General features: G+C 36.8%; 1 protein-coding gene across 1 annotated transcript in view; it reads left to right on the plus strand.

Moving 5' to 3' along the window:
• The first annotated feature begins 705 nt into the window (after nucleotides 1-705).
• The window catches only part of pkp1b (plakophilin 1b), a 24,873-nt gene continuing 8,618 nt past the window's right edge, over nucleotides 706-16,960 (plus strand). The window contains exons 1-12 of the mRNA XM_052141613.1: nucleotides 706-994; nucleotides 2,394-2,500; nucleotides 4,133-4,563; nucleotides 9,308-9,449; nucleotides 9,770-9,974; nucleotides 10,605-10,773; nucleotides 12,411-12,528; nucleotides 14,694-14,870; nucleotides 15,069-15,239; nucleotides 15,469-15,622; nucleotides 16,338-16,533; nucleotides 16,739-16,823. Coding sequence (XP_051997573.1) covers nucleotides 811-994; nucleotides 2,394-2,500; nucleotides 4,133-4,563; nucleotides 9,308-9,449; nucleotides 9,770-9,974; nucleotides 10,605-10,773; nucleotides 12,411-12,528; nucleotides 14,694-14,870; nucleotides 15,069-15,239; nucleotides 15,469-15,622; nucleotides 16,338-16,533; nucleotides 16,739-16,823 — 2,139 coding nt within the window. The 5' untranslated portion in view covers nucleotides 706-810. The remainder of the gene's footprint in view (nucleotides 995-2,393; nucleotides 2,501-4,132; nucleotides 4,564-9,307; nucleotides 9,450-9,769; nucleotides 9,975-10,604; nucleotides 10,774-12,410; nucleotides 12,529-14,693; nucleotides 14,871-15,068; nucleotides 15,240-15,468; nucleotides 15,623-16,337; nucleotides 16,534-16,738; nucleotides 16,824-16,960) is intronic.

The raw sequence follows: 16,960 nt of genomic DNA on the forward strand, positions 1-16,960 counted from the left end.
TCATAAGTTGAACATTTTTTGCTAACTGATGCTCCTACATCCACATGATATCACAATAAACGCTTTGCCACCTTTTTGTTAGCCACACACACAAACATACACACACACACACACACATATATATATATACACACACACTGTAGGCCTATGTTAAGGTGTGCCTTTAGCAGCCCCCTTGTACCCTATATTGTTAACCCCTTAAATTCGTTTCCTAAAAAGCCCCTACTGCATACTCATGTTGACTACTTTATTTTCTACCCATAAATTATTTGCATTTCATGCATTCTTTTAAGATCAAGACACTTGTGCAACATCTCTGCTATCCATATTGAACCCGATCACACTGGCACACTTCGTTATTTACATTTACATTTATGCATTTGGCAGACGCTTTTATCCAAAGTGACTTACAGTGCACTTATTACAGGGACAATCCCCCCGGAGCAACCTGGAGTTACGTGCCTTGCTCAAGGACACAATGGTGGTGGTGGCGGCTGTTGGGATCGAACCAGCGACCTTCTGACGCCACCACCACTCCATCGTTATATCATGAAAGTGTAATTAATAATAACGTGTAATTATGTTTTATCGTTGTCTGAGAGCAGAAGAACTTGGCTCTGGTGATGAATTGAGTTTCGCTTACCTGTTGGGCGTCGTATGGGCGTGAATCAGGGCGGGTTCAGGTGGATATACTTGTGAGTCAATCCCCTCATTAGCACACTGCAGCTTAACGCGGCAGATAGTTGGGACTTTACGAATTGGACCTCGCCTGTCTCTGGAACGGAAACAAAAGCTGTTGTGTGGAGCAGAATGATGCCCGAACCTTTAAAATCTGCGCTGTCGTTCAATGACACGGAGGACACGTCGCTCGCGCTGCCGTCGGATCGCGAGCTCAGATCTGCGCAACAGAGAGTTCTGGAGCAGGTTCACACCATCAAGAGGAGCAAATCCAAATACGGCAATAAAAGTGTGTCTGGATTGACTTCACCTAACAGTGAGTTTATTTAAAAAAAAAAAATTCGCCAGGAAGTTAAATCACAAACAAACACATTTAACAGTTATTTGGAAACGGAAGAATGTGCACTACCGTTGTTTTTTTTTTTTTTTTTTGTTCGATGCTAGGCTATAATTTCACAAATAATAATAATAATATTAATAATAATAATAAAATCAAAATACCATCAAATTGGATTGAGTAGCAGAATCTTTAAATAAAATGACAAAGCAAATATTAAAACCTAAAACTATATATATTTAAAGTTTTATTTGCTTAATTTTTTTAAGCATTACATTTGGTAAGTAACGTGTTATGAAATTGATATGCGTAAAAATTGGCTTATATACATTTTTTTTTTTTTTTTTTTTTTGGCAAGATTGTGATACTTTCTAAGTTTAAATATTAAACATTTCACTTACCATGTACCTTACCATACTACCATACATGCTTTCTTTTCATGTACCAATGGTATATAACATAATAATTATGGTAATATTATAGTTCGGATCATTTGGACAAATTTAAAAGATCTGCATTTAAGTATTTTAGATTTCCTTAACCACACACAACTTTCCATGTTATCATTGCAATTTCCAAAATGGGCCTTGTCTCAGGGGCAGAACTAGGAGTTTTTCACAGGGGGTGTTGTTCATGGTCCTGGGGTGTTGGATGGTGGTTGTTGGTGTAGAAAGACTAACTAAATTGTGCCCAAGACAACAAATGGCCAAAACGGCAATTGCGATTGGGGTGGCCAAGATTTGGTCCACGGCCACCACCTAGTTCCGCCCCTACCTTGTCTTGATCCTTTTTTACCTGATGGTCACTCACTGTGAATAACCTCTAGGAAAACAGCTCCTCAAAATTTGCTAACTGGTCCCACATTTGTGTATGGGAGTTAAAAATCACATCTCTTGATTTTGTCCCAGGAGAATGAAAACAAACTTCTAACACCAAATAATACAAAAGCTGCCAGTAAATGCTTCATTGTAGATCTAGATATGACATATTATATATATATAGCTATTATCTATAAATTGTAAATAACATGTTATTATTAACATGTTACAGTGTTAACATGTGCTGTTATTACAATACCTGATCTAACCTTAAAAATGACTTTCTTTGGTGTAACCTGATGCTGTCAGATGTTAATATTTCTGACTTAAATAAAATAAGTTAGTATGTTACACATAAAGTAGGTTAACTGACATGTTTACAGTGTGAGCAGCAATTACAATGATGAATTCTGTCAAAGTGAAACCTCGCTTACCTTGCTATAATTTACGTAAAGCATTATAAGGATTTATTAGCAATTAAAATACATGTCTTCATTCACTTTTTATGAGCATTTTGGTGCTACCTTGTAATTGTTAAAACGCCTTTTCTTTAATTGCAGGCCCAGAAAGTGACTGTGTGTTTTATGACTTCAAGTTCTCTCCTAATATGGCTCTCAGTGGATCTTCATTCAACAGAGGAGACCGAGGAGGAACCATGTCAAACGGGGTAAACATCATCAAAATGTTTCTTAATCGATCATGTGTGTGTTCCAATACTGTATTATGCTTTTATGTTAACAGCTTATAACGTGCCGCTTAGTCATTTATTAAAGGAATATACTGGGTTCAATACAAGTTAAGCTCAATCGACAGCATTTGTGGCATAATATTGATTACCATAAAAATTATTTTGACTCGTCTCTCCTTAAAAAAAGTCGAAATTCTCATTACAGAGAAGCACTTATAATGGAAGTGAATGGGGCCAATTCTTGGAAGGTTTAAAGGCAGGAATGTGACATTAATTCCTCTGTTAAAAATGGCGTATTATTTGAGCTGCAAAGTTGTTTAAATTGTCATTTTAAGGGTTTAGGGTTTGTTGACATTACATAGTCATTGCAACCATGTTGTAATATTGGCTGTAACTTTACACAGAAAAGATTAGTAAGTGATTTTATCACACTAAAATCATGTTTACGTGCATATTGTTTACGTCTCGTGGCTATACTTTTGAAACTTTTGAAGAAATTGACCCCCCCCCCCCATTGTAAATGCCTCACTGTAACCAAGATTTTAGCTTTTTTTAAATAAAAGGAGGGACGAGTCTAAACATATTTTTGTGGTGATCAATATTATGCCACAAATGCTGTTGGTTAAGATTAACTTGTATTTAACCCATAATATTCCTTTAATGCAGAACTGAGGAGTTTAATCAAAGCATTGCAAGTTACTGTTTTTTTCCCCACATTTAAAACATATTTGTCTTTCTTCGCTTGGTTTAACACTTCGAGTCATCTATTCAGATAACAATCAAATGTTGTGATGTGTCAAATGATCTTTAGCTTGTGACAAGTAACCACTGAAAATTTAAAATGTATTTTTTAAGCAAAAACAACAGGACAAAGAAATAAATGGCACAATTCATCAACGTAAGATTTCATGTCAATGAAAGAAAAGCGAAGACCATCTGTACATGATTTTACATTGTACTAATAATCTACACTATTCACAGCATGTTCTTAAAATCACATAATTTGACAGCACGCTACTTGTTTATGCTTCAGCCACTGACAAACCCAGTTCATTTTTTCTTCTTTTCTTTACAAAAAAACAAAACTAAATGAAACCAAACCACTCCTCACCTTCACTTTTTATGACTCATCCTAGTGTCGGATTATCAAACTTGCCTGGCTTCTGGGCTTGTGCTAACCCTTCTTTACATTAGGGTGTATCTGCTGGAACTTAATGCCGTCTGTGCTGTTAAATGGCATGTTTGGCTTCAGTGGAGCATATAATGCTGTGTGCATTGTCACCTTATGTTTTACATCAAGCTGTCTTAGTGCTTAAAACCCTAGTTTAACGTCCTGTAAAAACTGTATGGAAATTTGGAAACACCTACTCCTTTATTGTTACTATTTCCCACATTTTCCAATAATAGTTAAGTCGTCAAAGCTATGAAAAAGCACAAATGGAAGTATGGGAATTATGTAGTGACCAAAGATGATGCAGAATTATACCATTTGTTTTACCAGCATGGATATTTAAAAAGATTCTTCATTTTGAGCATATAGGCCATTGAGTATATAGTAAAGAGGGACTGAGCTACTATAAATCTAATTCCTATCACTGTTTCTATGTCCAGGCTAAGCAGCGGCAGAGCTTTGTTCAAAAGTCCATAAACTCCCGAAATGCCACCACTCAAAGATCTGCAAGCACCCTGAGCAGGAACGATCAGTCATACTACGGCCCTACAAACACCCTCCCTACCCAGCCCAGACCCAGCAGTCAACTGTATGGCTCCAAAGCCACCCGCAGTGCTCCTGACCTGGGCTTCCAAACCATAACAAATGGCAGCCCCACCCAACAAGGCCAAGCCAGCAGACAGACCATACACAGGGTGGAGAGGATGTTCAGTCAGCCTGTACTGAACAGCACTAATCAATCTTTTGGTAATGGCACTTCTACGAGGATTGCTAACAGTAATCAGGTGTTCAGCAGACGACACTCTTCCACACAGTCCAATGGAGACTACAAGATGTCAATGGCCAAGTTTGGACAAGCCAATGTCTCTGGGTGAGTCAAACCAACCTTACACTTTTCCAGTTATTGCATAATGAAGTTCAATTCAACTTCTCGTCTTATTTGCTAAGCACTTTGAGCATCTACTTAAAAGAAAGCTTCTCCATACTTTTTATAATTTATATTCATTATTATTAGTAGCAGAAGTAGTATTTTTATATTAGTGTTAGTGATTAATATTTTTGTTGAAGTGGTTGTATTCTATTTTTACTGTTACTGTAGTATTACAGTTAGTGTTAGTAATATTTTTTCTTGGTATTAGAGTCTTTACTCTTTGCTAGTTAGTTAGTCTGTACTAGTATTTGTCTCAAAGTTTGTGTTAATATTATACTGTTAATATTTATTTTGGTTTTTGTATTAGTATTAGAGTTGGCGTGAGTGTTACAACTTTTTACTGTTGGTATTAATTTAATTTGTTAGAGTTCGAGTTGGTGTTTGTTAGAACTAGTTATTGGTATATTGTATGGTATATATATTAGTATATTGGTATTAGTGTTAGAGTTGGTGTTTGGACTAATGTTAGTGTTAGTGTTGGTGTTTGGACTAATGTTAGTATTAGAGTTGGTGTTAGGACTCATGTTAGTATTAGAGTTGGTGTTTGGACTAATGTTAGTATTAGAGTTGGTGTTTGGACTAATGTTAGTATTAGAGTTGGTGTTAGGACTAATGTTAGTATTAGAGTTGGTGTTAGGACTAATGTTAGTATTAGTGTTGGTGTTTGGACTAATGTTAGTGTTAGAGTTGGTGTTAGGACTAATGTTAGTGTTAGTGTTGGTGTTTGGACTAATGTTAGTGTTAGAGTTGGTGTTTGGACTAATGTTAGTATTAGAGTTGGTGTTAGGACTAATGTTAGTGTTAGAGTTGGTGTTTGGACTAATGTTAGTATTAGAGTTGGTGTTTGGACTAATGTTAGTATTAGAGTTGATGTTAGGACTAATGTTAGTATTAGAGTTGGTGTTTGGACTAATGTTAGTATTAGAGTTGGTGTTAGGACTAATGTTAGTATTAGAGTTGGTGTTTGGACTAATGTTAGTGTTAGAGTTGGTGTTTGGACTAATGTTAGTGTTAGAGTTGGTGTTTGGACTAATGTTAGTGTTAGAGTTGGTGTTAGGACTAATGTTAGTATTAGAGTTGGTGTTAGGACTAATGTTAGTATTAGAGTTGGTGTTTGGACTAATGTTAGTATTAGAGTTGGTGTTTGGACTAATGTTAGTATTAGAGTTGGTGTTTGGACTAATGTTAGTGTTAGAGTTGGTGTTTGGACTAATGTTAGTGTTAGAGTTGGTGTTAGGACTAATGTTAGTATTAGAGTTGGTGTTTGGACTAATGTTAGTATTAGAGTTGGTGTTTGGACTAATGTTAGTATTAGAGTTGGTGTTTGGACTAATGTTAGTGTTAGAGTTGGTGTTTGGACTAATGTTAGTATTAGAGTTGGTGTTTGGACTAATGTTAGTGTTAGAGTTGGTGTTAGGACTAATGTTAGTATTAGAGTTGGTGTTTGGACTAATGTTAGTATTAGAGTTGGTGTTTGGTCTAATGTTAGTGTTAGAGTTGGTGTTAGGACTAATGTTAGTATTAGAGTTGGTGTTTGGACTAATGTTAGTATTAGAGTTGGTGTTTGGTCTAATGTTAGTGTTAGAGTTGGTGTTAGGACTAATGTTAGTATTAGAGTTGGTGTTTGGACTAATGTTAGTATTAGAGTTGGTGTTTGGTCTAATGTTAGTGTTAGAGTTGGTGTTTGGACTAATGTTAGTATTAGAGTTGGTGTTTGGTCTAATGTTAGTGTTAGAGTTGGTGTTAGGACTAATGTTAGTATTAGAGTTGGTGTTTGGACTAATGTTAGTGTTAGAGTTGGTGTTTGGACTAATGTTAGTATTAGAGTTGGTGTTAGGACTAATGTTAGTGTTAGAGTTGGTGTTTGGACTAATGTTAGTATTAGAGTTGGTGTTTGGACTAATGTTAGTATTAGAGTTGATGTTAGTACTAATGTTAGTATTAGAGTTGGTGTTTGGACTAATGTTAGTATTAGAGTTGGTGTTAGGACTAATGTTAGTATTAGAGTTGGTGTTTGGACTAATGTTAGTATTAGAGTTGGTGTTAGGACTAATATTAGTGTTAGAGTTGGTGTTTGGACTAATGTTAGTATTAGAGTTGGTGTTTGGACTAATGTTAGTGTTAGAGTTGGTGTTTGGACTAATGTTAGTATTAGTGTTGGTGTTTGGACTAATGTTAGTATTAGTGTTGATGTTAGTACTAATGTTAGTATTAGAGTTGGTGTTTGGACTAATGTTAGTGTTAGAGTTGGTGTTTGGACTAATGTTAGTGTTAGAGTTGGTGTTTGGACTAATGTTAGTGTTAGAGTTGGTGTTTGGACTAATGTTAGTGTTAGAGTTGGTGTTTGGACTAATGTTAGTATTAGAGTTGGTGTTAGGACTAATGTTAGTATTAGAGTTGATGTTAGTACTAATGTTAGTATTAGAGTTGGTGTTTGGACTAATGTTAGTATTAGAGTTGGTGTTAGGACTAATGTTAGTATTAGAGTTGGTGTTTGGACTAATGTTAGTGTTAGAGTTGGTGTTTGGACTAATGTTAGTGTTAGAGTTGGTGTTTGGACTAATGTTAGTATTAGAGTTGGTGTTTGGACTAATGTTAGTGTTAGAGTTGGTGTTTGGACTAATGTTAGTATTAGTGTTGGTGTTTGGACTAATGTTAGTATTAGAGTTGGTGTTAGGACTAATGTTAGTATTAGTGTTGGTGTTTGGACTAATGTTAGTATTAGAGTTGGTGTTTGGACTAATGTTAGTATTAGAGTTGGTGTTAGGACTAATGTTAGTGTTAGAGTTGGTGTTTGGACTAATGTTAGTATTAGTGTTGGTGTTTGGACTAATGTTAGTATTAGAGTTGGTGTTTGGACTAATGTTAGTATTAGTGTTGGTGTTTGGACTAATGTTAGTGTTAGAGTTGGTGTTTGGACTAATGTTAGTATTAGAGTTGGTGTTTGGACTAATGTTAGTATTAGAGTTGGTGTTTGGACTAATGTTAGTATTAGAGTTGGTGTTTGGACTAATGTTAGTGTTAGAGTTGGTGTTAGGACTAATGTTAGTGTTAGAGTTGGTGTTAGGACTAATGTTAGTGTTAGAGTTGGTGTTTGGACTAATGTTAGTGTTAGTGTTGGTGTTTGGACTAATGTTAGAGTTGGTGTTAGGACTAATGTTAGTGTTAGAGTTGGTGTTAGGACTAATGTTAGTATTAGAGTTGGTGTTTGGACTAATGTTATTATTAGAGTTGGTGTTTAGACTAATGTTAGTATTAGAGTTGGTGTTTGGACTAATGTTAGTATTAGTGTTGGTGTTTGGACTAATGTTAGTATTAGTGTTGGTGTTTGGACTAATGTTAGTATTAGAGTTGGTGTTTGGACTAATGTTAGTATTAGAGTTGGTGTTTAGACTAATGTTAGTATTAGAGTTGGTGTTTGGACTAATGTTAGTATTAGTGTTGGTGTTTGGACTAATGTTAGTATTAGAGTTGGTGTTTGGACTAATGTTAGTGTTAGAGTTGGTGTTTGGACTAATGTTAGTGTTAGAGTTGGTGTTTGTACTAATGTTAGTATTAGAGTTGGTGTTTGGACTAATGTTAGTATTAGAGTTGGTGTTTGGACTAATGTTAGTATTAGAGTTGGTGTTTGGACTAATGTTAGTATTAGAGTTGGTGTTTAGACTAATGTTAGTATTAGAGTTGGTGTTTGGACTAATGTTAGTATTAGTGTTGGTGTTTGGACTAATGTTAGTATTAGAGTTGGTGTTTGGACTAATGTTAGTATTAGAGTTGGTGTTTGGACTAATGTTAGTATTAGAGTTGGTGTTTGGACTAATGTTAGTATTAGAGTTGGTGTTTGGACTAATGTTAGTATTAATGGTGGTGTTATTTTTTATCATTAGTGTTAATTGGGGTAAGTATTAGTATTTTTTATAATGGTTATAGTTCTGTTAGTTTTAGTTAGTAAATAAGTTATTAGATTTAGTTAGTTGGCTGGTTAGTTGGTTGGTTAATTAGTTAACAAGTTAGTAAGTTAGTTAGTATTAGAGTCAGTGCTCGTTCTAGGATTAGTATTAGTTGTTAGAACTTAGTGTTTGTATTAATTTCTTTAATGTTGTAACTATTAGTTTTGTTGATTAGTATAGAGTTGGTGTTAGTGTAACACATTTTTTACTGAAATAATTTGTTTTAGTTGTTAGTGTTACAGTTGGTGTTAATATTATTTATACTTTTAGTTAGTTAATCACTTTGTCAATATTACAGCTGGTGTTAATACTAGGGTTAGTTTTAGAGTTAGTGTTATTTTTACTGTTAGGATTAGTATTTTTATACAGTTTGTAGTTCTATTAGTGTTAGTTAGTTAGCAATTAGTTAATAATTAATGAATTTAGTTAGTAAGTTAGTAATATTTTAGTAAGTTAGTTGGTTAGTAAGCTAGTATGAGAGTTGGCGCTAGTACTAGTGTTAGTTGTAGAGTAGTGTTATTTTGTCAATGTTAGTATTGTTTTTGCTCACTGTCAATATTAGTTGTGGTTGTTAGTATTAGGGTTAGTTTTTCAAGTTTTTATTTTTATTTGTAGGTTTTGTTTTAGTTGTTAGCATTAGTATTTGTTTGTACTGTAACACACGTATCAGTTGTAGCTGATATAATGTGTTTATCATTTAAGTTCTGCTAACTGGTATCGCACTCATTTGTCCTCAGGATGAACACAGAGAAGCTGTTGGCTGATTTGACAATGAAGGAGGCAGTGGAGTATCTGTACTGTCCAGATGAGAAGTATCAGCTGTGTGGCGCCGCCTACATCCAGCACACCACCTTCACTGATGACAAGGCCAAGCAAGAGGTGTGGATTCAGAATTAAGCCTGTACTGTCAGTAACAAAGTACTATGAAGCACCATGGTATAACTATGTTTTAAAAAAAATGGACCATAGTAATACCATGGTTTTCTTTAGAGTTCCATGTAAATGCTATGATATTTGAATGGTAATCATTCAGAACTATCAAGGAGGTGATGGGAATACCATCATATAACCATGGTCCATGTCAAAAAAATGCTTGTACCACGGAAGTTTTTTTGTAAGTGTCAAGTTTTTTAGACTTGTACCAAGTTAATACTGTTTCTTTAGACATAATACCATGTTATCTCTGTCCGGTTTAACAGGTGCTGACCCTGAAGGGCATTCCTCAACTGGTTAACCTGTTGAACAGCCCCAATCTACAGATCCAGGAGACGGTGGCTGCTGCTCTTCGTAATGTGGTGTTCAAAAACCAACCTAATAAAGAGGAAGTTCAGCGCTGCGGAGGAATCACGCAGGCCGTCCAGCTGCTCGGAAACACCAACTCTGAGACACAGAAACACTTGACAGGTTAAATGTCCCATTTTGCATCATATAAATGTCACTCAGAAGCACTGATGACAAGACACAAGACAAGACCATGGGGGTCAAGCGAGAAAGAATTTGATGGCACATGTCATAACTATGATTAATAAATGCTATAAACATACAGTATATTGTTCAATGTTAGTTCATGATACCTAATGCACTAACTAATGTCAGCTAGACATATGCAAGTTTACTGTCAATAATGGGCATTTTGCCAATGGGGTAAGAAAACCAAATGTCATATATTTGTTAAAAGCAATTTTTAATATCTAATTCAGTCTTGTTTCTCAATTAAATGTGTTTTATGGGCATTTAGGTATTTTTTAACTAGAAAACCACACAAAAATACCAAATTAAGAGTGTTATTTTTTGCAGTGCAGGTGCTTTCTTTGCTGATATACTGTAGTTCTGCGCCATGCATATTTAAATGAACTCATTGGCATCCTTTTGAGGGCAAATAGTCCTTTTTATGTAAAATTGGACTAACTGCAGGGATTAATTTGGCGCTAGTTTTTCCATTTAAAAATCGAATCTTTCATCACAGGTGTTCTGTGAAAGTGCTCTTATCAAACTGAACTATTTCGGTTCTTCTGTGGTTTTATTCTTTGCCAGGTCTCCTGTGGAATCTGTCCTCCGCAGACAGTCTTAAACCTGATCTGCTCCGCACGGCTCTGCCAGTGCTCACAGAGAAGGTTATTGAGCCTTTTTCAGCCAGTACAGACAACAATCCCAACACAAGCGTGGCACCAGAGGTCTTCTGCAATGCCACAGCATGCCTACGGTAAGGGCTAGTTACATCATTATAAGTAAATACGGTTCTGAGTGGCTTATGGGTGTTTGGGCAAGTTCATGACCCATGTGTTGATTTTTGTTAAAAGCAGGGCCGTTTCTGAGCATGGGGGGGCCCTAAGCGAAATCCTACTTCGCAATCATTACATTTTCTCTTCCCTCGCTGGCCACAAGGGGGCCCCCCTATTCCTGTATAGTTGAGCCAGAACAGATGCCTGAGTCTTACTCGCAACTTTCAGTATATTTTTTATAAAATAAAAATATAAAAAACCTTGCTGGTGGCTCGGAGGCACTAAGCGGCTGCTTAGCTAGAAACGGCCGTGGTTTAAAGGAACACATTTTAACTTTGTTTCTTTTTTAATATGAAGGTCACATTAAAACTAAATTAATTTTAAAAGGCACCTATTATGCCCCTTTTCACAACATGTAATTTAAATCTTTGAAAATGCCAATTGTTGGATGGGAATAAAAACTAGCTGTTATTGTGTGTTTGTGTGTGTCTTTAAATGCAAATGAGCTGGTGCTCCCCACCCCATATCCAGAATAGGGCGGAGTTTGACATCTCTTGACAACTAGACATCATAATCAATATGACTTAACAGTGAAAATAGTGATGTTCAGCCGGATATGTGTAAACCGGAGTCAGACACTGATGAGGGAGAGACTCTGTCAGAAGTAACACCTTTTAGAATGAATCAGGAAGTTTCCGAATGTTTATTTGATACATTTATTTATTTGTTGTAGAGTTTTGTCAGCAGTTTTGCAACGATGGATGAGCAACACGCACACACAAATACTGTTGCAACGTTCGCTATGCGCTATAATGAAACAACACACACAAACAAACATGTCCGTCAGCAGTGTCCATCAACAGTCGTGGGCGGGGCCTGTACAAAGTGACGTCACTTTGTACAGAATCTGCGAACGTTTAGAAGTTCTAAACGTGCTTGAAATTGAAGGAACACCCATATACATATTTTGAAATGGGAAAATTGGACCAGATTGTATATTAATTTTATTGCTGATTAGAAATATATGTTATAATATACATTATTTTTACCGCACGTTTTGGAGATTTTGGTCTATCCTGAAAATATACATTGGAACTAATTTGTAACTGTTTAAAATGCATAAAATGTTAATGAAAGAAATGTAGATAAATAGTAATAACAAAGAATGAGTTAGTGTTTTCAGACTTTTGACAGATAGTGTATGTGAATGAAAATGTGATACATGAATAGGCAAACATAAATCCTGGCTCCAACAATTAAAGTAATGCGGCATATTTGAGTCTCCTTTTTATTAAAGTTAATTCATCAGTAGGAAATGAAAGCTGTTCAAATGTTTTAGTTAGGCTTATATTGACATACCTAATGTGTATTTATATTGCATCATAGCGCCGTAAATTGTGCAGAGCACAGAATGGATATGTGTCCTTACAGGGATAGTTAATCTAAAAATAAAAATTCTATAATTTAATAACCCTCATGTTGTTCCAAACACTTATGACTTATTTTCTTCCGTGGAGCACAAAGGAGACGTCAGGCAGAATGTGAGTCTCAGTCAGTGTTTGTTTGTCAAACAAACCAACAGACGTGATCTTATTGTCAGTTTCTCATTTGTCGACAGAAACCTGAGTGCATCCAAACTGGCCAACCGGCAAGCCATGCGCAGCTGTAAAGGTCTTATCGACTCACTCATGGTCTACATGAACAATTGTGTTGATGAAGGCACATCAAATGACCAGGTAAACGTGTTTTTCTCATCCACTACTGTAACAATAATTCAGATCTTGCATAATAATCCGTTAGTTAAGACTAAAAGTTATTCTTCAAAATATTTTCTGCTCCTTTATAGTCTGGGTGGAGAATGTTGGCATGGCATTTATGATTTAATGTTGTCTTTATCAAGTTATTATCTGGTTATGCTTGAACGTTAAAACTCCCTCAAGGAAAGTATGAGCACTAGGCGTTTCCATCAGAATAAATTCTATTGTTATATACAGTATCTCACAAAAGTGAGTACACCCCCTCACATTTTTGTAAATATTTGATTATATCTTTTCATGTGACAACACTGAAGAAATGACACTCTGTACCGTGTAAAGTAGTGAGTGTACAGCTTGTATAACAGTGTCAATTTGATTTCCCCTCAAAATAACTCAACACACAGCCATTAACGTCTAAACCGCTGGCAACAAAAGTGAGTACACCCCCTAAGTGAAAATGTCCAAATTGGGCCCAAAGCCCAATTTCCAGCACTGCTTTAACCCTCTTGGGCATGGAGTTCACCAGAGCTTCACAGGTTACCACTGGAGTCCTCTTCCACTCCTCCATGATGACATCATGGAGCTGGTGGATGTTAGAGACCTTGTGCTGCTCCACCTTCCGTTTGAGGATGCCCCACAGATGCTCAATAGGGTCTAGGTCTGGAGACATGCTTGGCCAGTCCATCACCTTCACTCCCAGCTTCTTTAGCAAGGCAGTGGTCGTCTTGGAGGTGTGTTTGGGGTCGTTATCATGCTGGAATACTGCCCTGTGGCCCAGTCTCTGAAGGGAGGGGATCATGCTCTGCTTCAGTATGTCACAGTACATGTTGGCATTCATGGTTCCCTCAATGAACTGTACCTTCCCAGTGCTGGCAGCACTCATGCAGCCCCAGACCATGACACTCCCACCACCATGCTTGACTGTAGGCAAGACACACTTGTCTTTGTACTCCTCACCTGGTTTCCGCCACACACACTTGACACCATCTGAACCAAGTAAGTTTATATTGGTCGCATCAGACCACAGAACATGGTTCCAGTAATCCATGTCCTTAGTCTGCTTGTCTTCAGCAAACTGTTTGCTGGCTTTCTTGTTCATCATCTTTAGAAGTGGTTTCCTTCTGAGCCATGCAGACCAATTTGATGCAGTGTGCGGCGTATGGTCTGAGCACTGACAGACTGACCCCCCACCACTTCGACCTCTGCAGCAATGCTGGCAGCACTCATACGTCTATTTCCCAAAGACAACCTCTGGATATGACGCTGAGCACGTGCACTCTGTGCAAGGCCTGTTTTGAGCGGAACCTGTCCTGTTAAATCGCTGTATGGTCTTGGCCACCGTGCTGCAGCTCAGTGTCAGGGTCTTGGCAATCTTCTTATAGCCTAGGCCATCTTTATGTAGAGCAACAATTATTTTTTTAGATCCTCAGAAAGTTCTTTGCCATGAGGTGCCATGTTGAACTTCCAGTGACCAGTATGAGGGAGTGTGAGATTGATGACACCAAATTTAACACACCTGCTCCCCATTCAGAAATGAGACCTTGTAACAATAATGAGTAACATGACACCGGAGAGGGAAAATGGCTAATTGGGCCCAATTTGTACATTTTCACTTAGGGGTGTACTCACTTTTGTTGCCAGCGGTTTAGACATGAATGGCTGTGTGTTGAGTTATTTTGAGGGGACAGCAAATTGACACTGTTATACAAGCTGTACACTCACTACTTTACACTGTACAGAGTGTCATTTCTTCAGTGTTGTCACATGAAAAGATATAATCAAATATTTACAGAAATGTGAGGGGTGTACTCACTTTTGTGAGATACTGTTTATAACAATAGAATTTATTCTGATGGAAACGCCTATATATATATATATATATATATATATATATATATATATATATATATATATATATATATATATATATATATATAAACAGTGCATTACTCATTCTTAATTGATATTTGGGTAGTTGATAAATAACATAAATAACTATTTTATTAAAATGTATATATACAGGTGGGTCCAAAAGTCTGAAGCTGCTAGTGATTTCTTTGTTTTCATATATATATCTCTCATGTCATGTCAACTAACAATGTATCTATTGTTCATGATTTATTCTGTAATCTTTTTATTCTTAGTCTTTGGAGAACTGCATGTGCATTATTCATAACCTCACCTACCAGCTGGAGTCAGAGATGCCAACTCTCTTCACTAAAATCAACGCCCTCGCCAGTTACGCCCGCAAAAGTTCAAGTCCATCAGATGCTGGTCCGATTGGCTGCTTCAGCTCTCAGAGCCAAAAGATTCAACAGGAGGTTTGTCAATCGCTGCATTACACCTGAATTATAATAACAATACTACAGGGGTCCTGGGTAGCTCAGCGAGTAAAGATGCTGACTACTGCCCCAGGAGTCGTGAGTTTGAATCCGGGTTGTTCTGAGTGAGTGGCAGTACCATGGTGCTTTTTAGTAAGTGTTGTTATTCATGGGTATGTGTTTTTGTATGTTTTACAGAGCCGCTTTGATTATCCTGTGATGGAGGAGAATAATCCTAAAGGTTCTGGCTGGCTCTTCCACTCTAAAGCTCTGCAGATGTACCTGAATCTGTTGAGCTCCAGTGAGAAAGATGCTACGCTTGAGGCTAGCTGTGGAGCGCTGCAGAACCTCACAGCCAATGACAGCATAGTAAGACAGCAATCCCTCCATTTGTTTTTAGCATGCACTAGTTAATGGGCTGGACTCAGTGTGGTGGTTGTATACAGTACTGTTTATAATGCTTGTAGGTAGTTGACAAATAACATGACCTTGAACGATTTCAACATCAAGATTTTGAGGGAAAGTGTATATTTTTAATCACCTCTTTGGTTAAAGATTTTATGAAGCATTATAAAATCACAATGTATTGTGTCTTTAGGTATCAAATGTTTTGAGTCATACAGTCGTGCAGAAGCTGAATGGTCTGAAGTACATCAGTCCATTGCTGCAGTCGTCCAATCCCGCGCTACAGAACAGTGCAATCGCTCTGCTCGGAAACCTGTCCAGATCTCCACAAACAAATAAAAACATGGGTAAGCTTTCATCCAGCATCATTCCAGTAAACTTGAACATTGTGTTATTGTTGCTTTAAGGTGTCACTTCATGGCTGTAGGTCTGTGAAGCGGTACTGTTTTGGTATTCTGCACGTACAGTATTTCGACACTTACAGGAATAGTTCACCCGAAAATGATAATTCTGTCATCAATCGTGATGATGGAAATTTTCTTTGCGTTTGAACTTGTGATCATGTATTGCGCCATTTGTTTTAGTCTCTAAGTGTGATTGATTTGTTCAGTGGTGCCCAGTTCCACTAAGTATTGTGTAAACTCTTTTCTCATGATTATTTTGATCCATGTGGTTAACGTGATTGGTATAATTATAATTTTTTTTAATAAAGTTACATAGTTGTGGTTGGATTTCGTTTTGACGAATACGACCGTTTCACACATTTATATATTCACATGTTTTTGATGTTTATGTATGTGTGACTAGGGCTGTACGATTATGACAAAATCGTAATTGTCAATTATTTCAATTATTATGGATCATTTTAATGCAACATGGGTAAACCAATGGACTGCTATAATTGCCACTTTTAATGATTAGTTAATTGTGGCAGCTGTAATTGTAATCTCGAAAATGTATTTGATTAGTTGTGCAGCCCTGTTTGTGACTAATTTAACGTGATGTTTTGTGATGCGTCTAGTCCTGCGATTGTTCTGACAAACATTTTGTTTTGTCGTTAAGCTCGTCAAACTTTACCGCAGCTGGTCGGCTTCCTGAATTCAGGGCTGACTCGGGGCGATTCCTCACCCGAATACGACAGCACCATGGCAAAAGCTCTTCACAGCGCTAACACCCTGCTGAAGATCGATCCTGAGATGGGCAAGAGTCTACTGAACAACAGCTTGATCAACTCTCTCAACAGCATGAGTCTCAATCAGTGAGTCTTTACGACCGCTTGTGTTTGTTTATAAGCAAAAACATTTATTCTTGACATGTGAATTAGAGTAAAAGATTTCTCAAATTTTGAAAATAATGAATATTACATTCATGAACTATTATGTATATAAATACAGTAACACGTAATATTATATTATGTCATATCATTTCAATACGTAACTTTGTAATTTATTGTAATGCATTAGTACCCTGCCAAAAGCCAGCACTGCCTCCGGAGCTCTCCTTCACAATCTGTGGTTGGACAAGAACATTCAAAGTTATCTTAAAAAGGTAAGAGGAAGGTTTTTGACGAATGCTCAATAATACGAATATAAATATTTACATATTTACATAAACTTGGTAACTCTAAACAATAAGGCTGTATTTGTTGACATTAGCTAAAGCATTAGGTTTCATGAACTAAACAC

This window comes from Xyrauchen texanus, chromosome 13 (genome assembly GCF_025860055.1).
Source record: "Xyrauchen texanus isolate HMW12.3.18 chromosome 13, RBS_HiC_50CHRs, whole genome shotgun sequence".
NCBI classification, from domain to species: domain Eukaryota; kingdom Metazoa; phylum Chordata; class Actinopteri; order Cypriniformes; family Catostomidae; genus Xyrauchen; species Xyrauchen texanus.